This window comes from Gekko japonicus, unplaced genomic scaffold (assembly GCF_001447785.1).
Source record: "Gekko japonicus isolate JY-2015 unplaced genomic scaffold, Gekko_japonicus_V1.1 scaffold21, whole genome shotgun sequence".
Lineage (NCBI taxonomy): Eukaryota > Metazoa > Chordata > Lepidosauria > Squamata > Gekkonidae > Gekko > Gekko japonicus.
The window spans coordinates 1,478,329-1,498,907 of record NW_015173122.1 but is presented as its reverse complement, the minus strand read 5'-3'; the positions used below and the strand labels follow the sequence as shown (position 1 = coordinate 1,498,907).

At 48.0% G+C, this 20,579-nt stretch overlaps 2 protein-coding genes across 2 annotated transcripts in view; one reads left to right on the top strand and one right to left on the bottom strand.

Annotated features, from left to right (window-relative positions):
* The window catches only part of TMEM199 (transmembrane protein 199), an 8,638-nt gene extending 643 nt beyond the window's left edge, over nt 1-7,995 (bottom strand). Inside the window, exons 1-6 of the mRNA XM_015421851.1 lie at nt 7,984-7,995; nt 6,922-7,117; nt 4,749-4,822; nt 4,448-4,537; nt 3,327-3,369; nt 293-409 (exon numbers count right to left, since the gene is read on the bottom strand). Coding sequence (XP_015277337.1) covers nt 293-409; nt 3,327-3,369; nt 4,448-4,537; nt 4,749-4,822; nt 6,922-7,117; nt 7,984-7,995 — 532 coding nt within the window. The remainder of the gene's footprint in view (nt 1-292; nt 410-3,326; nt 3,370-4,447; nt 4,538-4,748; nt 4,823-6,921; nt 7,118-7,983) is intronic.
* A 594-nt stretch (nt 7,996-8,589) lies between these two features.
* On the top strand, nt 8,590-19,349 carry POLDIP2 (polymerase (DNA-directed), delta interacting protein 2). The gene is made up of 11 exons (XM_015421862.1): nt 8,590-8,864; nt 11,155-11,236; nt 11,738-11,835; nt 12,568-12,664; nt 13,402-13,477; nt 14,514-14,621; nt 15,789-15,925; nt 16,548-16,574; nt 16,738-16,863; nt 17,182-17,261; nt 17,656-19,349. Exons 1-11 carry the CDS (start codon nt 8,692-8,694, stop codon nt 17,768-17,770), a joined length of 1,119 nt encoding a protein of 372 aa, XP_015277348.1. The 5' UTR covers nt 8,590-8,691; the 3' UTR covers nt 17,771-19,349.
* The last annotated feature ends 1,230 nt before the right edge of the window (nt 19,350-20,579 follow it).

Sequence of the window (20,579 nt, the reverse complement as noted above, 5' to 3'; positions counted from 1 at the left end):
AAAGAGGGAAGACGAGTCAGTTCTGCCTTGTGCATTTCCACTGGGCGAGCCACAGTCACAGCTCTGGCCCGGCACAGAGAGTATGCCTGGCTTTTGCAAGCTGTCAAAGAAGCACATGCCCCATCGCTCAGCATCTATGTCAGTTTCTCTTTTATTTATAGAAATGAGACTCAGCGGGGACATTACAGGATTTCTGAGCTTTGTGGGTAGAAATTACTGGCAATAAAAAGGTGCTCGTGCATCACCCCCCCCCCCCCCCCCCCCATCACCCCCCCCCCCCCCGCATCATCACTCACCGCTGCCATTTCTGTAAAGATATACTGGCTGCCCAGATAGGTGCAGGCAAATGTTGCTCCCACAGTCACAAGGAAGTTGAATATGGTGACGACCACAGCTTTAGTGGACCTAACTGGGGAAGGGAGACACAGGATGGGAGCCTACCAGCCCAACATCACCCCTGCAAATCCTCAAAGAGTAACACTTTTATCTTCCGAAAGCTGTGAACAACTATCAAGATACTTTTGCTGGCACTGCAACTAGCCTGCAACAGGTGAACTGTGTCCCCCTCCCCCCCAACTAAGGGAAGCATGCCTTTTAAAACACATGGAAATGAAGGGTTTCTTTGCCTGTTCCAAAGTGATGCCTTAACCACTAAATCACTGGGCCATACTGAGATGGCTACTCTCTTTGATGCCCAATCTCTATTATTATAGCCCTCTGTCTGAAAAGGTCAGAAGTTTATTTCCAGGTGTCAAGTGAAAAACTTGTATCCCAGCCAAAGATCACTCAGGTTTATCTTAAGATTTTTATTTAAAATCAATCTAATTATTCTTGAAATGAGTGCATATGAAAGAATCACTGTGACACAAAATATACTTGCCTATGTAAATGAAATCAAAACAGAAATACATACATGCGATTTCTGATTCATTATCCTATTTAAAAATTACAGATACAATTTCTGAGATTCACACCAAAGTACTTTTAGAAAGATTAGACACTCACACAACCCACATCTCAGAGATTCAGGGGTCTTTTGGTATGGCTATCTTAAATAGGCCCAATTACGTCCAATCCACATGACCATACCAAAACTTCCAATTCATTTCTTTTGATGGTATGTGAGTGCGTCTTTCTTCTTGAAAGAAATTTCCCATAGAAATATATGCATCGAAATTGTGAACTATCAGATCAACTTGTTTCAGGGATTTTTTTCTGGGCATCCGTCCATCTAGTCAAAGTTATCTTTTTTTCCAAGGATGGAGCTGAGAAAGTTGAGCTTGTACACGTTTTGCAAATCTGAAAACTAAAACAAATTGTCAGACGTGCTGTTTGTTTGGCCAATGCTCTGTGACCTAGCTCATTCACCCTAATCCAAAGTACAAGCTTTTATGTGTGTTGGGGACCGAGATTTCTGAAGGACTGCCTGCTTTCATAAGAAGAGCCCTGCTGGATCAGACCAGCAGCCCATCTAGTCCAGCATCCTTTTTCACACATTGGCCAACCAGTTGGCTGGGTGGGCCAGCAAACCAGGCAGAGAGGCTGAGGCCTTCCCTATATGTTGTCTCCTATCATTGGGCTTTAAAGGTTTGGTGCTTTTGTATATCACGGCTAGAAGTCACTGATGGACTATGAATCTTAGAACCTCCTTTTAAAGCCATCTATGCTCATAGCCACCACTACATCCACTGGCAGTAAACTGCATATTTTAATTAATCGCTGAGTAAAGAAGCTGCGGTGGCTCAAGTCGTTAAGATGCTGAACTGCAGACTGTGGAAGGTCGGTAGTTCAGCAGTTCGAGACCCGAGTGTGCCGCATTACGGAGTGAGCTCCTGTCTCTAGTTCCAGCTCCTGCGAACCTAGCATTTCGAAAGCAAATAAATAGGTACCACTTCGGTGGGAAGGTCACAGCGTTCCGTGAGCCTTGGTGTTTAGTCATGCCGGCCACATGACCACAGAAACGTCTTCGGACAGCGCTGGCTCTTCGGCTTTGAAACGGAGATGAGCACCGCAACCCTAGAGTCGGATTCGATTGGCTTTCGAGCAAAGGAACCTTTACCTTCAAAGAAGCATTCCCTTTTGTCTCACTGAAATCATTTCTCAAACACTTCATTGGGTGCCCCCAAATTTTAGTATGATGGGAAAGGGAGAAAAAGTTATCTCCCCTTTCTCCACATCAGGCACAGTTTTATAAACTTCTATTATGTCCTCCCTTATTCTCCTTTTCCTCCCAAATAGAGTACTTCCCTAAAGTCCTTAGCTTTTCCACATATGAAAGTTGCTAAAGGTTGCCCTTCTAAACTTTTTCATAGCTTTAAAATATATATTTTTGAGATAACAGCAATCAGAACTTGTAGGAGTTCACAGGGCGCAACAACTGGGGATTCCAAGTGGGGGACACAGCTACAGTCCAGGCTGGCTACCAGCCATTCCACCTAACCTGTGCTACTGTTGACCAAATGCCTAGGATGCCTGTTGCCCTGGAGGATCACAGTCCCATAAAGTAGTCCCAACAGACCAAACAAGCACTTCCAATTCAACTCCATACAAGGAATGGTCAGTGTTGCCTCAATGAAACTTTCTTTTTCAATCTATCTGAAGAAGTGTGCTTGCACATGAAAGCTTATACCCAGAATAAAACTTGCTCGTCTTAAAGGTGCCACGGGACTCCAACTTTGCTCTGTTGCCTGAATGGTTATACTATGCCCACCCCACAGGGCAGCTCAGTTTGTGGGAACCCCCAAGGGGGGAGACAGACATGCAGACTCTGCACGACTGATGTGCAGACCTGTGAAGCACACGTGCTCCATGCTATTGCAACTCCGCATGGTCCTTGGGCCTCTATGGGCAGGAGGAAAGGTCAGGAAGGACTCCATGCCCAGTAGAGTGCCAACCATCCACTCAGCCTATGTGACCAACAGCTCCAGAGACCAGTACAAATCTAGCTGCCACTGCATGATTGGTGAATGTCAACAGGGCAGGTATGGACTCTGGAGCACTTCATTTCCTCAAAGAGGAGAGCCTCTCTCAAAGATCAGGCAGCTGTTCTACTTCATCCAGACTTTATGATTACCCTTCTTATTTATGATGTTGTCTTATAGCAAGACAGACTATTGATCTACCTAGCTCTGCATTGTCTCCTCTGGCAGCAGCTCTCCTGGGTATCAGTAAGAGAAGAGCTTTTCTGGACACCAGCTATCTGGGATCATTTAATTAGAGATGCCCCACACATACTGAAGCTGGTCCTTACACACTGAACTAGGGCCCCTCTCCTAGTTGCTATGCTCAGGCTACCTGACAACTCCATGCCCATGATAGTAATGTACCTTGTCTTCCGAGGTCAGCCAGAGTGCCATATCGGTTCAGTTCCTAGAAGGGAAAAGGAGGTAAATATGGTAGCGTTGTACAGTTCTGCCCTCTGTTGTGCTTCAGTCCCAAGATTAACAGAAGATCTCCTACCTTTTTTACTTACGGGAATATATGAAAAAGGGTGCAACTTTTACTACCAGCCCTGCTTACTAGCAGCAAAAGAACTGAGCTCATGCTATCCCGTTTTAGCATGCATGCTTTACCCTACGCAGAGGAAACAGGCTTTCCTTTCCACCACAAAGTTGCTCAGTTCTCAACTACTGTAACTGTTTTTCAGAATTCTGCTGTGATTGGCAGTTTATGGCAGGTTCGTTATAGACTCCAACGCAATTGCTGTGTTCTCAGCACTTTGTTCCTGTCAATTACTTCCCATCAGCAGAATGGACATAGCATACCAACTAGTGCAGGGGTGTTGAACTCATTTGTTATGGAGGGGCGGATTTGACATAAATTGGACTTTGTCGGGCCGGGCCATGTGTGTCATAAAATGTAATGCCAGGGAGCGGAGATATAAACTTAATAAAGGACACAAACACAAAGATTGTTTTTACTTAAAATAAAAACATGCTCAAAACATTAGCATTCTTGCAATATTTTGTTTATTTAACAGTCTCTGATAACTGACACTTCTTGCTCCGAATTATTGCATCAAAATGTCTGTGCTGTAGCAATCTGGGAGGGGGAAGGGGAGGAGCCTCATCCCAGTGCAGGTAGCAGAAGCAGAAGAATCTCCTGAGCGACTGAGAGAGTCTGGGAAAGCAAGCTATGATGCAGCAGCAGAACTGGAGGAAGAAGCAGGAGACAGCCAGTCCCTTGCGGGCCTGACAGAAGCCCTCTGGGGGCCTGATCTGGCCCCTGGGCTGCATGTTTGACACCCCTGAACTAGTGGCTCTGGCAATGTGTTGAATTGTTAAGACAGACTACCTGTTCTTCTCTGCATATGAGCCATCTTCTGTGACTCCCTCAAAGGAAGAATCACACCATGTTAATAATCACTGTTGGCTTAAGAACATAACATGCATCCAAGCAAATTAAGGGGCCAGCTCATTTTCACACCACCCCTGCATTTTCTCCTAACCTGGCTGTTGACATTTCTTGTCATCCGCTTGTACTCTTCATTGGCTAGCTTAGCCTTGAGTGTCTCCAGACGGGCCACTAACTCTGGGTTCTGAAAAGGGCAGAAAGACAAACAGTGAAAATGCTACGCCATTCTTTTTTTTTTTTAACTGACCTCTTCAAATCCCTTTCAAGGGATATGTTTAAGTAGAAATTAATATATTCAAGAGGGGGAAATGACTCCCTTGAGCAAGGCCTTTACACCCCAAAGAGCACTCAATTTTCAGCCACTTTGTACATAGAAAATAGCCGTTAATACACACCCTGGGAGGTCTTTTCACTTCAGGAAGAAAGATCTCACTACCTTCGAGAAGTTCATGAAGATACACTTGAGAACCTAGGAATAAAATGGATGAGATTAAAATAAAAGCCTCTCAAGAGTCAGAGTCTGTTGATTGCCAGAGATGGAATATGTTAGCGGTCAAGCAAGGACACAGTGAACACAGGGAGGAAAGAAAACAGAGACTGAAATGTGAGAACAGGAAAACAGCAGGGGGGTACTGCTTACATAAGAATTTGGGGTACCAATATTATCAATGTTGGGACAAATAATTTATGTGATGAAAAATAAAACCCGCCATGCCTGCCAGCTAATTTTGCAACTGTATGGTGAGATGCAGAATTAGAAATAGTAAGAATATAAGAGAACCTCTGCAGGAATAGACCATGGGGGTTCCCATCTAGTCAAGCATCCTGTTTTGTGCAGCATTTATTTATTTATGTTATTTATACTCCACCTTTCTCACAAAGACTCAGGGCAGATTACACATAGTGAGTCAGTACAATCAATGGAACAGGACTTTCAATTATCAATCCACTAGGACTTTAGAAGTCTGGAACCACCAGAAAGAACTGAGGCACAGCAAAAGTACTGATATGGCACCTTAAGCAGTACAAAAATTACGTAAGAAGATCCTACTGTCAGGAAGCTACACACAGCAGTACAGACCACAATCTCTAATCATTTATCCAAGTAAGTTTGTCAACCATTTTGCATGGTGCAACCCTATTAGCTGCACAGAAAAGCCCTCTCGAACGGTTCAGTTTTACATGGTTTGGGGAAAGCCAGAAGAGTGGAAGCTTTCCTTACCTCCTCAGGCAGGCTATTCCATAAGGAGGGAGCTACACCAAAGAAAGCATGTGTACAGGCAGGGGCTGATTTTGCCATTTGCAGGTTGGCACCCACAGAAGCCCCTGCTGACATAAATGAAATTATTGTGGCGGAGTATGGGGGAGAGGCGGTCCCACAAATAAGAGGGACCAAGACCATGGAGGGCTTTGTACGCAACAGCCAATACTTTAAACTGAGTCCAGTAACAAATGGGCAGCCAACAGAGTGTCTGCAGAATGGGAGTAATATGCACGCTCTGTCTAGCTCCTGTACCAGATGGAGTTTCTGAGTAGATTTTGAGGGAAGACCAATGTACAGTGCATTACAGTAGTCTAGTCTCGATGTTACTATGGTGTGGATCCAGGTGGTCAGGTCAGCTGTATCAAGGTAAGGGGCCATCATACAGGCAAAGCTGTTGGCAGAAAGCATTTTTTTTTTTGCAACTGCATTACCTTGCTTCTCCAATAACAAAGCTGGATCCCATATAACCCCATGGCTTTTAACTGAGTCATCAAGTGTCAGTTGAACTCCATCAAAAGTGTGGAGAACAATGTCTTTCAATACCTCTGCCTTCCCAACCAGCATTACTTCTGGCTTTTCAGGGTTTAGTTTCAATTTGTTCACTCACAGCAACCAGGCAACAGTGGCAAGACAGACCTCTTAGAAGGCTCAAAAGCAGAAGTACAGATGCCAGAGTTTCCTCTTGTTGTTGCATCCCTCCCTTGCAACTGGCATTCGGATACACACTACCAAGGAAAATGGCAGATACATTTAGCCAATGTAACTATTTACTTAATTTCTTCATTTATTCCCCATCTTTTTCCTCAGTGTGGACCCAAAATAGCTCACATCATTTCCCTTTCCTTCATTTTATACTTGCAAGAACCCTGTGAGGTAGGTTCAGCTAAATGTGTGTGACAGGCCCAAGGTCAATCAGCATGTTCTCACAGCGGCACAGGGATTCAAACCTGGGACTCCCATCTTAACCCAACACACCAGTACACCACACTGACTCATTTGTGCCCAATCCTCCTGTTAAACCTTTAAAAGAAGTTGCCATGACCGAATTGCGTGACAATGGCTTGCATAAGTTAATGATACTTTGTTTCTAATTCATTCATTCATAATTGTATACAGAGATATATATTCTAGAACGACAGGAAAAGTCGTCACCATTCATTGGGGCTTCCTCCAAGGGGGTATACCCACTTACCTGAGAGTAAGACCCATTACGTTCAATAGGCTTTCTCCCAGATCCGGCGAGAGCAGGGGTCTCGTTGCCTGTTCCCCTCAAGGTTAAGGGCCACCGCGCGGGCAAAACTCACCCGTATCTCGCAGAGCTTGATGAAGCCTCCGGACCAGAGCGAAGGGAAGGCCGGGACCGGCCGCCGACGCCGCTTCGACTTCAGCCAGCAACTCTGAATCCAGCCGCCTCAGCTCAGGGTCAGCCGAAGCCCGCCGCAGGCGCGCTCCAGCCCGCAGAGAGGCCGCCATCTTGCCCCGCGAGTCACATGATCGTGCCTGGGCGAAGATGAAAGAGCATCACCTACAGGCGAGAGAGACCCATTTCCGGGTGGCAGACGAGCGAATAAGTCTTCCGTGCGAAGGCAAGAGGGACCTAGCGGGAGGCGCTGGACTTGATCAGTGGAAGTCCCGGGGGGAAGCCTCAAGTCGGAGCCGAGCAAAAGGCAGCCTTCTCCCTGGCTTGTGCAGGAGCAGGACACTCCTGGCTCTTCTGTCAGGCTCAGTTCTCCCCAGGGTCATTCATGTCTATACGCCCAGCTCTTTTTCTTTGAAGGCAAGTGCCCCCGGGGGCGGGGTTGAACCGGGAGACTTCTGGAGGCAACTGCTCTGCCCCTGAGGGCCCACAGCAATGTGTGGCAAGCGTCATTTAGACATACTATACATCTCCCCCCCCCCCCGTTTGGTTAAAGTGGTTTACGGTCAAACAAGCTTGTTAAAAAGCGATTCAGAGACCTGATACTATGCCATGGAAGCTCGCTGGGTGACCTTGGGCCAGTCACGGCTCTCTCAGCCTAATCTACCTCGCAGGGTTGTTGTGAGGATAACATGGAAGAGAAGAAAAGGATGTAAGCTGCTTTTGGTCCCCACTAGGGAGATAGGCAGGTTACAAATGAAATAAAGAAAGACAAAATTAGACACAATTATTATTCAAGAGGATTTTTCAGTGTAGGCAATAGAGTTGCACTGTACTAAATGATTAGACACTATAGTCAACTGCTGTGTTTAGCTTGCTGAAACTAGGATCCTCCTGTGTAATATTTTGCATCATTTAATGTGTCGTATTAATACTTATGCTTTGCTTCAGTTGTGTTTTTAGACTTATGGCTGGTTCTATACAACCCTGACCCCATTGTATTATTTACTGAATGCCCCATCTTGTTGATTGTAGTGACTCACTCTGTGTAATCCGCCTTTAGTCCAACTGAGAAAGACGGACTATAAATCACGGAAATGAATAAGTTAAACACCATTGAAAGCAAATAAGGAAGAAGCCCGCCTAAACAATACAGGCGCATCCTGGTGTCTCAACTAGGTGAGAGAAGAGATCGCCCTGTCTTCAACCGGCAGCCCCTTCCACAACGATGGGGCTACGCTCGAAGACACTCTGGCAGGCAAGGATCTCGCCTCCCTTAAGGAAGAAGAGAGCAGCCTTTGGCGCCAGGGTCTTAAGGTCCGCCTAGGCGCTTACTGCGAAACGTTGGAACCCTATTCCTGTGCATGCTTACAGAAAGTCAGCCAGGGAAGCAATCAGTCTGGATTCTGCTGGTTCCAGCCAAGTTTAAAGGGCTTGCCTCCTGCCTTGTGCCCGCCCCCGGTTCCCAGTCCCGCCTGCCATCTGCCTCTCCATGTAGCGGCCGAGGAGGGACACTAAAGAACTGCGCACGCGCACGGCGATAGTCGCTCTGTCTCTGTGGCCCACCCCCCGCGCCTAGAGCGGACGCGCAAAGGACGGCGGGAACCGGGGGGGCTCCGCGCGGAGGATTGTGGGTGGCCACGGCCGCTGTGGCCTTGCAGTCTCTCCGGCTCGCTTCGTTCCTTCAGAGCCGCGACCGGCTCGGCGGCAAAAGTCGATGTCGGCCTGCGCGGTGGCGGCTGCCGCGCGAGGACGCTATTTGGCAGCGGCGGCGCTAAGCCGGGCCAGGGCCGCCTCGGCTTCCTCGCTACCCTGGGGGGGTCTCCGCACGGCGGTGGGGGCGACAGGGCTGTGGGCGGGGTTCGCCCCTAGGCGCTTCCTGTCTTCTCGGTGAGTGGCCTGGCTTCGCCTCCTGCGGAGACCGCTGCTGTGCCCCGTTGGTATTGTCTGGGGACTGGCGGGGGGCGCTTTTCTGAACCGTCCCTTCCTTCGTGTAATTGTGGGGTCCGCTGTCATGCACTTCGTTTGGAACCTATAAAAGAAAGCCGTTCCTACTGGTCAACTGTAGGCCAAGGACTATGACTGCAACGGGTTTGTGTGTGAGAGATAGAGGTTTATAAAACTTTGCATGGATCGGAAAGAGTTGACAACTTTTTCTTCCTCTCCCAAAATACTAGAAGTCGAAGGCATCTGATGAAGCTAATGGGCAGTAGGCTCAGGACAGACAAAATTTATTTATTTATTTAATTCAATTTATACCCCGCCCTCCCCGCAATGCGGGCTCAGGGCGGCTTACATAGGGGAAAAGGAAATACTACTTTACACAGAGGGTGATTAAAATGTGGAATTTGCTGTCAGAGGATGTATTGATGGCTATAGGCATAGACAGCTTTAAAAGTGGAACAGGTAGATTCACCGGCTTCTAGCCCAGATGACTGAGGAACTGTCACATTCAGAGGCACTAAACCTCTGAATCCCAGAGCCAGGAGGCAACATCAGGGGAAGGCCTTGGCCTCCATGCCCTGTTATTGGATGTCTAGAGGAACTGGTTGGCAGCTGTATGAGACAGGATGCTGGACTGGATGGACCAGTGGTCTAATTCAGCAAGGTTCTTGTGTAAGGACCACCTGCTGGCTTAAGCCCTGTACCTGTGTTGCCCTGACCTAGGCACTGTAATCCATGCAATGGACACCTCCAGATTTGATTACTGTAACTCATCGTACATGGGCCTACCCTTGAGGCTGACCCGGAAACTCCAACTGGTACAAAATGCAGCAGCCCGGGTCCTTACGGGGCTGCCGCACACAGCACATATCAATCTGGTGTTGCGTGAGCTGCTTTGGTTTCTGGTGGAGTACTAAAACAGATTCAAGGTTATGGTGTTGACCTTTAAGGCCCTTCATTGGCAGGGACCTATGTACCTTCAGGATCGCCTCCCTTGGTATAACCTCAAAAAATGTTACACTTGAGTGATCAGAATTTATTGGTGGTCCCTGGCCTGAGAAACGTCTGGCTGTTCTCAACCAGCACCAGAGATTTCTCTGCCCTGGCTCCTACCTGGTGGAACTCTTTGCCAAGTAACATTTGCGCCCTGCTGGATGTACTACAATTCCGCGGAGTGTGCAAGGCAGAGATGTTCCACCAGGCCTTTGGTTGAGGACAGCGATGGTCCTGTCTTGGCACTCCCATCCTCCTCTTCCCACCTGCTCCTTCCCCCATGAGACAGCGGCACTATTAGGATTTTAGCGACAGGCTTTCGAGCAAGGGAAACCTTTACCTATAGCTAAATAGGTTACTAGATTAATCAGATTGGTTATGATGTTTTACTGTTTTAACCTGATATTTTTCCCCCTTGTCTTGTATTTTTTCATGTGTGTGTGTGAGCGTGTGTGCACCTGGAGGTCATGGCGACCTCTGGTGACTGACCCCTACTGGGGGCCTGGAGGGTATTCAGAAAGGTGGCTGAATAAAGCCTGCCTCCACCTTCTGCCTGTGGTATTTCAAGGAGGTCTCCCATCCAAGTACTTGCCAGAGTCGACCCTGCTTTGCTTCCAAGATCTGATGAGATCAGGCTTGCCTGGTCTATCCAGGTCAGGGCTTTTTAGCCTGACCTTTTATTGTTTTATGCAATGTTTTATCTGATTATGTTGTACACCACTTAAGCCCGGTCCTACTGGGGAGGGTGGTTAATAAGTTCAATAAATAAATATAAATAAATAAATAGCCTGGCTATGCCTAGTGCCTTGCTTTCAGTAGTGATCACTTAGATGCCCACTGGGAACACCTGCATACAGGGAAGAAAGGGCACATCCCTCCATATTGTTGGTCACCAGCTCCTGACACTTAGGGTGCCTCTGAGCTTGAAGGAGCTATTTGGCTCTTGTGGTAGATATCTGTCGATAGGCCTAGCCTTTCTGGTGAATTTACCTGCTCCTTTTAAAAAGGCATCAAAGCTAGTGGTCCCTGTGATGAACTGTGGCTAAATAGCTGGCTTCATTCTACATGGCCTCCTCTTTTGGGAGGGAATGGAGCCTTTAAAAGGGAGAAGGCTGCCTGCTAGGTTCATGACTGGACAGTAGAATGAAAGTTGTATTTGAACCTTGAACAGATGTTCAGACTCTTCTCTCCTTGACCACCTAGTGACACTCATGTGTATCTTTTCTGTGTGTCCCCCTCCCAGGAACCGTCCTGAAGGCAAAGTACTTGAGACAGTGGGTGTATTTGAATTGCCAAAACAAAATGGCAAATATGAAACTGGGCAGGTAAGGGGCCGTGGTGAACAAATAGACTCCAAAATGAGATTGGGGGGGGGGGTATTGCTGGATGTGTGTCTTGCAAATATTTGTGGTCTCTGGCCATGATTCCTAGTAGTACTCTGGGGATCCCTTTGTTTGATGCTAGCTGTCCCTTTCCCGCTTGGCATTTTGAGGCAAAGTCCTCCTCAGCTGTGCCCTGCCAGTGTCTAGGCACTTACAAATCATAGTGGCAATTCAAAGTTACCTCTAAGCAGTCAGGTGGAGAAGGTCTCATCAGTCAAAACCATGTTGTTTTGGTGTGCCACCAACGTGCTAACAGTAATTCACCGAAGTAGTTGAGGACTAGTGTCCGAGGAGGCTTTTTGAGGACTACTTGCATGGGCTGCTTTGCAAACTTCACTGAAGCTGTCTTCTTTCTCCTTACCTATGTTGGATTTTCTTTTCATGCAGCAGAAACACATGGGGTTTCTGTGTACCTTGCCCTGACCCTCCCCCCCTCTCTTTCAGTTATTCCTCCACAGTGTATTTGGATACCGGGGAATAGTTCTGTTTCCTTGGCAAGCTAGGTTGTACGATCGAGACGTTACTTCTCCTGTGCCTGAAAAGTAAGTGTTGGGGGAAGGGTTAGATGCATCAATGTACTTTAATTCTGCAAAAGTGTAGAAACTTTGAGGAGAGAGTGGGGAAGGCAGCTTACGCTGCCACAGTTGTGCAGATGCTCAGTTGGCATGAGGTCAAAAATGTTTATTCAGTGGACCATTTAGAACGAAACCTTGACAAATAACAAGTAGGATATATTAAATGCCTATTTAATGTAGGGGGAAAGCATGTATATACTCTTAGCAGCTGATGAGTTTTAAAAATTTTCAGTGGTGTACATTGTTTTAAGGTGTATGACAGTTATTGAGTTTTATTAAGATTTTTGGGGTGGCTTTGTACTGTGGTTATTTTCCACCTCCTGTTTCAAATGAAAAGGCAAGATGCTATTCAGTTTCATAAGGTCTGCTTGTCTTGCATTTTGGACTTGCTCACCAGCCCTGCTGATGACAAAGCGTGCGGTCTGAGGGTCCACCCAGGCGATACAGTGGTGTGCTGTCAGCAGAACATCTGGCCTACATATTTTGGGGGATGTGGGATTAATGTGGGTGAAGACCTCATTTTCAGGAGAGAAGCTGAAGCTTCTTAGAAAGAGGGCGCTTTTGCTAGAAAAGTGGAGCCACTGCTCTTTGCCACCCAGTGACTGTCTGGCCCCACTTGCCATACAGTTTGAAAAGGAAGCTGGCTGCTGTAGGGGCATCCACAGGGAAGCCTGTCAGCTGTGGTGTCTTTCTGCTCAGGGGTGAGAATTCAGCTGGCCATGGATCCAAAGAAGTGAAGGGGAAGACACATACCTACTACCAAGTGCTCATAGATGCTCGTGACTGCCCCCATATAGTGAGTACTTCTCTTCTACCGAGCTGACATTTTGCGATGGTTTGAACAGATGGTTGAGGGGTTGCTTTTCTGCTAGGAGTTTCCTCCTTCTCTGTCTCTGATTTAATTGATATACCCTGTGACTTCTTTTAGGAAATATGACTGGTTTGGGTGGGTGTAATTTTTTGTTTATTTGTGAACCGTCCTGTACACTTACAGGATAGAAATACTCAGTTGCCCAATCTGCAGAAAGTACTTGTGAGAAGTCTTCAGAATTCTACCCCCTCCTGCCCCTTTGGACCACGTTCCTTTTTGGTTAGACTCTTTGGTGCCCTTGTTATGAATGGTGTATTCATTTTTAATATCGAATTCAATTAAAAAATAATAGTTGCTACTGCGTGAGTTATGGGACAGAGATGGGAGTGGCACTGGTGTGATCATGGACAAAAAAAATCTTTGCCAAGGGGCTGAAATCTGTCAGAGTCCCAGTCAAGTCACTCTTCACACACACTTTCTTGGTTGAAAGTTTTATTAGAAGATATGAGACGTTCAGAGAATGAACTCCTTGTCAGAACTGGGGTATGAAGGCGGGAAAGGTGCATATAGTTACAATCGCACATTCCACTCATATACGTCAGCAATACTACCCAGACCATGAGAGATATACGGCCCATTACTAGCTAATCAAAGACTCTTCTGTTAGATAAGCAAAGACTGTTTTGTCCCTTGTAAACACTGTTCTCATTTTTGTTCCTCAGTCCCAGAGATCTCAGACAGAAGCTGTGACTTTCTTAGCAAACCATGATGATAGCAGAGCCCTCTATGCAATACCAGGTAAGTGGCCATTTTGGGTACGAGGGCCTCAGGGATGTGCCTCTGCACTTTTAGCTTAAGCTTCTGCTCCCTCAAGCTGTCTCCAGGACAGCCCCATAGCCAGAAAATTTTGGTTGGTGGGGCCGGGGAGCGGGGAACTTAATCAGATTACTAATTTGATTAGATTAGTTCCTGGGGAAGGTCACTTAGGGGCCTTCCCTCCCAGGGGGGCAGAGGCTGGGGAAGGAAAGGGAACCCCCCCTGCTGCTTCTGGTCAGTTTCACTTCTGACATCAGCTGTTAAATCTAACAGCTGATCAGGGGGAGTAAAACTGACCAGAAGCGGCAGGGCAGCTTCCCTGGAAGAGCCAGTAAGGCTGCAGAGAGGTAGCAGTAAGAAGCGCTGTGCAGTGGTGGTGGGCCCCCCCTGACATCCGGGATGGGGCAGGGCTCATCCCTAGTGGGGCTCTGCCCCAAATGCCCCCACCATGGCTATGGGCCTGCTCCAGGAGCTCAATCAATGATCCAGACCTGTACAATTTAATAAGATCCTAACCACTACCACTGAACATTAAAGGTCTCTAAAACACAAGAGGTAAATAATTCCAATGTTATTTGGAGAGTGACATTGATAACATGAATATAATGTGATCTGGGTAGCTGAGTATGAAATACCTGAAGGCACTGTATCATAAAACGTTATGTATATATACTCCCAAACCAAGCTGTAGATTGTGGATCAATAGATCTGCAAAATGGAGCTAGGACAATGTGGGGGGTATTTCTCTACAAACGTGAAGGAAGCCCCAAGTTTGCAAGACAAAGAGCTGCTGTTTTCAGGGACACCCATCTGTCCTCCATGGTATAGGTTTACAGGAAAGTAGAAACAAGTCTGAAGATTCTTGTGTAAGAGAAGATTCTTGTGCAGGTGTGCAAGTCCACAGTAATCTCAAACTGGGAATTGGTTTTGTATGAGATTATGCTGTGGATTATGTTATCAAACACAGGTTTATTTTTATTTATTTATTTATTTTTTGTGTGATCTGCTTTTCTCCCAGGACTTGACTATGTAAGCCATGAAGACATCCTTCCATACACATCCACGGATCAAGTGCCCATCCAGCATGAGCTGTTTGAACGGTTCCTCCTGTATGATCAGACAAAAGGTAAGTCCTTGCTCTGGGGAAAGCTGTGGAGATCCAAAGCAACAGGACACTGGACACGCTGTCAGTGCGTTCCAGGAAGAAGGGGGTAGCTCCCCCCCCGTGGCTTCTGGAGGCAGGGCTAACTGGGCAGACTTCCTCTTTCTTCTCGCAGGGACTTTGAAATGTCCTTGTGGTGCTCTGAAAATTGGCCAGCTAACTTTATGCCAAAAATTGACCTAAAGCAAGAGGACAAGAGTGTAAGGGCTTTTCTTGGCATAAAGCTGACTTTAGCCCTGGAGGGAAGAATAAAGAAAATGCTGCCCCCCCCAAAAAAAAGCCCCCAAAAGACAGAATGTCTTCGTTTTCTCCTGAAGAGATGGAACACTCACTGCAGGGCAGGGCCTGTGTTCCATATCCTTTTAATGGGGGGAGGGAAATATCCTGGAAAAGGATATTGGGATGCCCCCCCGTCTTTTCCTCGGTGGGTTTTTCTGGATACATTTGCTGTTAAGATGCTGTGCTCACATGCAGCATAGTGCTAGGCAGTGATAGAAGCTGAGCCCCAAGTCCCAGCTCTGCAGGTGCTGCCTCCTAGAGACATTGTAATAAAAAACTGGTGAAGGAAAGATGAGAACCAAGAGGGGAACTCTTAGTCCCCCACCCTGCCCTGGAGGAGATACCCTCTTCCACTGGAGGAGGACAGAATAGCAAACCCTTGCAGAGTAGCTTTACAGCAGCTGAAAGTCTCTTGCACTGTTTAGAACAGGTATGTTCAACAGGTAGCTCGTGATCTACCAGTACATTGGGGTCAGAGGTAGATCACCAGCCCCACTTGGTCTCCTGGTATAAAATAAAAAATGTTCGCAGTTCTTTCTGGATCTTCGTCTCTCTGTTTTGTTTTTGCTAATTTTGCTTACCAGTAAATGACAGAAGGTGCATTATAAAAGGGGGGGGGTGCAGTGGAACCCAACTTTATTGGGTTAAAATCTAATTTGAAAGTAATTTGAAACTTTATTTTCATGGTGGTAGATCACCGGCACTTTTGGCCAGAAAAAATAGATCACTACCTGTTTGAAGTTGGACATGCCTGGTTTAGAAGATAGATGTCATGCCCATGGGGGAGGGTCTCCAGGATGCCATAACATCTTCTATACTGAACTGTAGTTTTCCTTGGGACACCCTTTGCAGTTCCAGCCTTTGTGGCAAGGGATACACTGTGTGCTTGGCAGGAGAAAAACCATCCCTGGCTGGAACTCTCCGATGTGCACCGGGAAACCACTGAAAATATCCGTGTCACGGTCATCCCTTTCTACATGGGCATGCGAGTAAGTGCTGGGCTTGACACCAGTTGGTTCTTCTTCCAGGCTTCATTATAAAAGTTTATATATTTGAGACTGAAGACACGTCAAACTTATCAGCCATGGACCCAACACTCTGGCACAGCCAGGTGGTAGAGTTAGCTTGCAAAGGCATTATGGGGAGGAGAGCTTCTTGCAGACTTTGCAGCTGCTGAGAGGTTAAAGGTACTGGCCTGTTTCCAGTTTGGGCAGGCTGACAAGGCTGGCAAAATGATGGGCTCAAACGGATTTTTGTGTCTCCTTGCACTGCCAGAGAGCCTGCAGTGAATCTTCCCTTACCTGGCCAAAGGTTGCAAGAAGATAAGGACTGTCTTGCTTGTAACAGTCTGAGATTCTCACAGGGCAGTATGTGACCTTGGAAGCATATTGGTTCCTTGTTACTGGCATTCAGGTGCTGTACATGGAGTTCTGGCTAGAGACTAATTTTGCAGTTCTGGCTAGAGACTAATTTCCTGCATGTCTCCTTACAGATGTGGGATTTGCGAGTCCCTCGGGTGTAGCGTAGTCTGCCTGGGGTAGTCCTTGTCTCAGCTGCTGAGGAATTCTGGCCTGGGTATTCATGTATGACAAAAGTCCTTTCTCTTTACAGGAAGCCCAGAATTCCCATGTCTACTGGGTGAGTTTCTTGCTTAACAATCTTTCTGTGGTGACCTCAGGCCAAGGGGAGCAGGGAAGGACACTTCCCTTAAAGGACTCCCGAGCATCACCCCGCCATTGCACTGGGAAGCCTTGGCTCTGGTTCCCATAGTGATTCCCCTCCCTCCCTCTCCGTCTTTCAGTGGCGCTACTGTATCCGCCTGGAGAATCTGGACAACGAAGTAGTGCAGCTCCGTGAAAGGCACTGGCGGATATTCAGCTTGTCCGGCACACTGGAGACTGTTCGTGGTCGGGGTGTAGTGGGCCGAGTAAGTGTGAGAGAGAGCAGATTGTCTGTGGCAAGGAGAGGGCCTCCTCCCCTTGTAAGGGCTCAGCCGGTATCTTGGTGCCTCTCATTATCAGCCAAGCCCTGGCAGCCCTCAGGGGCTTCCTTAGCAGGGACTGTTTTTAACTCCTTCGAGGGTTTGAAATGGATTTGTTCATACATGCAGTGACCTCTGTGCTTTGGGGAGGCTGTGGAGAGGGCAGGGTGATGATTGAAAGCAGTGTCTCGTGCCTGTTGGCAGGAAGCTCCCAGGTGGTGTCCATCCATTCTGCCCAGCTGTGATTGTGCTTTGTCTCCACAGGAGCCAGTCCTGTCCAAAGAGCAGCCAGCGTTCCAGTACAGCAGCCATGTCTCCTTACAGGCATCCAGTGGCCACATGTGGTAAGGAACTTGTGAATGAGAATACCCCCCCCTCCCCCAGAGAGCCCCTAGGAACTGTGGGAAGCAGGCTTCCTGGGAGATAAGCCTCCCGGGGGGTGGGGGATGGGAGCATATGATCAGGGCTGGCTCTTTGGTGCCTTGGGTCCACAGGAAGAGCAACTTTCCTTCTTTCTCCTCCATATCATCAAGTTGCTAAGAATCACTGGCACCTGCCATTAAGACTCACTGTGGTCAGGAGAGAGAAAATTTCCACATTCTTTCTCAGAATGTGAAAAGGAAGAGGTGTTTTGAGGCGGGAGAGATCATCTCTGTTGCTGCGGCTCCCCTTGGTTTCTTGAATATTTACAAATATAAACTGCCAGTCCTTCACTCTGGTTTCTGCTTGGCTTCCTAGGGGCACTTTCCGCTTTGAACGGCCCGATGGCTCTCACTTCGATGTCCGAATCCCACCCTTCTCTCTGGAAAGCAACAAGGATGAGAAGACGCCTCCTTCTGGTCTCCACTGGTAGAGCAATCCTCAGGAAACCAGACACCCTAGGACACCCACCCCCTTTCAAAGGCTGAAATGGATTGTTTTTAAAAACATTTTGATTCTCCCCTCCCCTTGTTTTTTTTTCTTTGACCAGCTGCTGAGAGATGAATGGGCCGGGTGGGGAGGTGAAGCATTGGGAGCGTTTAAATCTGACCCACTGGGGCTACTTGGCACCATTAACCCTTTTTGCACCTTTTAGTACCTCTGTAAGAGTGCAAGCTGGGGTACCTAGTCAACCAGGCTGCTGCTGACAGAGCCCCTAAAGGTCTGCTGGCTGTGAACCATTGGGAATGTGATCCTCCCCCCCCCCCCCCAGAAGACATCCTCCCCAGCTGTAGGACAATTTTCCTTCCTAGTCCCAAAACATTCCTAGCTTCCTCCCACTCTGGCAGAAGTTGTCTCACATCACAAAGCTGGAGGCGGGGGGGCGGGGCGATAGGAGTGGGGAAATACTCCCCTCCCCCCGCTCCATCCCATCTGGTACTTTAGCTGTTGTCCCCTGGTTGGGTGTTTGCCTGTTGTCCCCTGGTACTTTGGGTGGGTTGTTCCTCCTGCTGGAATATTGACGGTTGGTTCTTTTCCAGAGTGACTGGCCCTGTCAGCTCCTGACCTTGCTTTGGTAGCTCTGGGCCACTTGCTTTGGTAGCTCTGGGTCAGTGTGTGGCATCTCCTGTCTCAGTGTTGTATCAGTCCATTCACTGGCTTTTGCCTCCTTAGATAGGGCATAACTTGGAGTTTAATACATAAGGCAGGAGTTGAGATTAAGACAAACTGGAATACAATGTGTGTGGGGCAGTTTGCTGTTGCACAGTGTCTTGCTGCTAAGGCAGAGTTCTCTCCCTAGGTGCAGAGTTACTGTTTCCCTCTCACCCGTTTGGTGGGTTCCTGGAAAAGGCAGGATGGTGCCATCTAGGGGAAGGGCAGTTGCTTTAAGATGCAAAGACAGAAGATGCTCACAACACAAGCAGTGGTTTGGCCTCTAAGTAAGCAGAGAGCCAGATGAGCTGGGTTTGCAAGAGATGAGCGCCTTCAGCTAGTCCTTTCCTTACCAGATTACATATTTTTTCAAGCAGTCCAATTCAGATACCTCCAACAATGTAGCTGTTTCTTTGTTGATTCTGTTGCAGCTACTGCAAATGCCAAAGTGGCTGTAACAGGCAAGGGCGTTGCCCAGTGGTGCAAGTTGGCTGTAGCAACACTGTTCCTCCGCCCCAGGTTTCCACTCTGCTGCTGTGTCTGCCAGTAGCCCTTAAAAAACAAAGAACCACCAAACAAGCTGGGTTTCAGAATTGGAAGAGTAGCACACTACACATCTGGGAAAGTGTTCTCCTTAATCTTGTTTCTGGTCATTGAGCAAGGTAGCAGTGGGAATGGGGGAGCATTTGTAGAAGGAAAGCTATGGGGAAGGGCTCTTTGGGAGTGGGTCTGGGAGTATGTTGCTTTCTCAGATGCTTCTTGTGGGCCATTTTCCCTGGAAGGGGCAAGCCCTCGTACAGTACATTGGAGCTCTGAGGTTTTTGCAGAGTCTGGCTTCATAATGTAAATAACTGTAAAAAAGATCGCTTTCAATAAATGTGGTTGAAGTAACCTGCGTGCCTTGATATTACGGATTCCTCTGACCACCAGATTGAACTGATTGAAGAACAGGTATGGTTTGGCCACTGATTGAAGAACAGGTATGGTTTGGCCACTGTGATAAGAAAACGGATTCTGTGAACATGTGTTGAAGGCTTCATTCCATTTCTTTCTTTGTGGTGTGCCAATGTGCAAGTGCTTTTCAGAGACATCTCTCATATGCTGAATCTAAAACATGTGTGAAGGAGGTCCTCGGGTGTGAATGGAGATACTGGCTGCTCTCACTGGCCTGAGGTAGCTTTAAATTCCTGTATGGTGTGGCTCAGTGGTAATACATCTGTTCTGCATGCAGAAGTACACTGGTTCAATCCCCAGGGTCTCCAGTTAAAAAGGACCAAGCAGTAGGTAATGTGAAAGACCCTTGAGAGCCACTGCCAGCCTGAGGCTCTGGTCCCACGGGCCGGAAAATGCGCGGGGGGGGGGAGCGTGGCTGTTTGCCCCGGAGCAAAATAACGCACGCTGCGCAATCAGACGTCCCGGCGAGGTCCCGTGCTTAGGGGGGAGGTGCCAATCACACGGGTTTAACCCCTTCCTGCTGCAGAGGAATGCAAACTGTGTCCTCCGTCTGGTCCCCTCCAGGAGGAGCTTCAGCCGGGCCGCCCTCCCTCCACGCCCCCCCCTGCACCTCCCCCTCTGCCGCCCGGTGCAGAGAGTTCCTTTCGAACAGGCCGAGCAAAGGCCCCCCCCCCCAGGTCTCCTTAGAAGTAAGCCATGCACCGCGGGAGATAGGGAGCGTCGTCGTGCCAAGCCATGGCCGTCCTAGGGTGGCCACCAATGCGCCCTCTACGTTGCAGAGTCTTGTGAGCAAAAATCCGGTGAGCTCCTGCCTCCTGGCATTAAAGTGGTGAGCGAGCCATTTGGCTGCTGCATCAATCAGTTTGCTGTGGAGCCACACCCCTTCCTGAGCTGAGACAAAAAAGTGTGAACCGGAAACACGATCTGATGCCCGCCCTTGCCCCGCGGTTTCCGGAAACTAGTACCTCGGAGGTACTATTTTTTTAAGCCACATCTTCGGCGGGAAGCCTCGGGGTCGCCACGGGAGCTATACGCTTCCCGGATGTTGCGGTGTGATCGCGCCCGGAAAATCCGCCTATCTTCCGTCTCTGTAGCGTGGCTAATGCTCCGTGTGACCGCAGCCTGAGTAGATTATA

Excerpts from the sequence above, each read along its gene's own strand:
- POLDIP2 (XM_015421862.1), top strand. The coding sequence starts at position 8,692 with ATGTCGGCCTGCGCGGTGGCGGCTGCCGCGCGAGGACGCTATTTGGCA. Across the intron at positions 11,836-12,567 it reads ACTTCTCCTGTGCCTGAAAA|GGGTGAGAATTCAGCTGGCC; the intron begins GTAAGTGTTGGG and ends CTTTCTGCTCAG. Across the intron at positions 17,262-17,655 it reads GCATCCAGTGGCCACATGTG|GGGCACTTTCCGCTTTGAAC; the intron begins GTAAGGAACTTG and ends TTGGCTTCCTAG.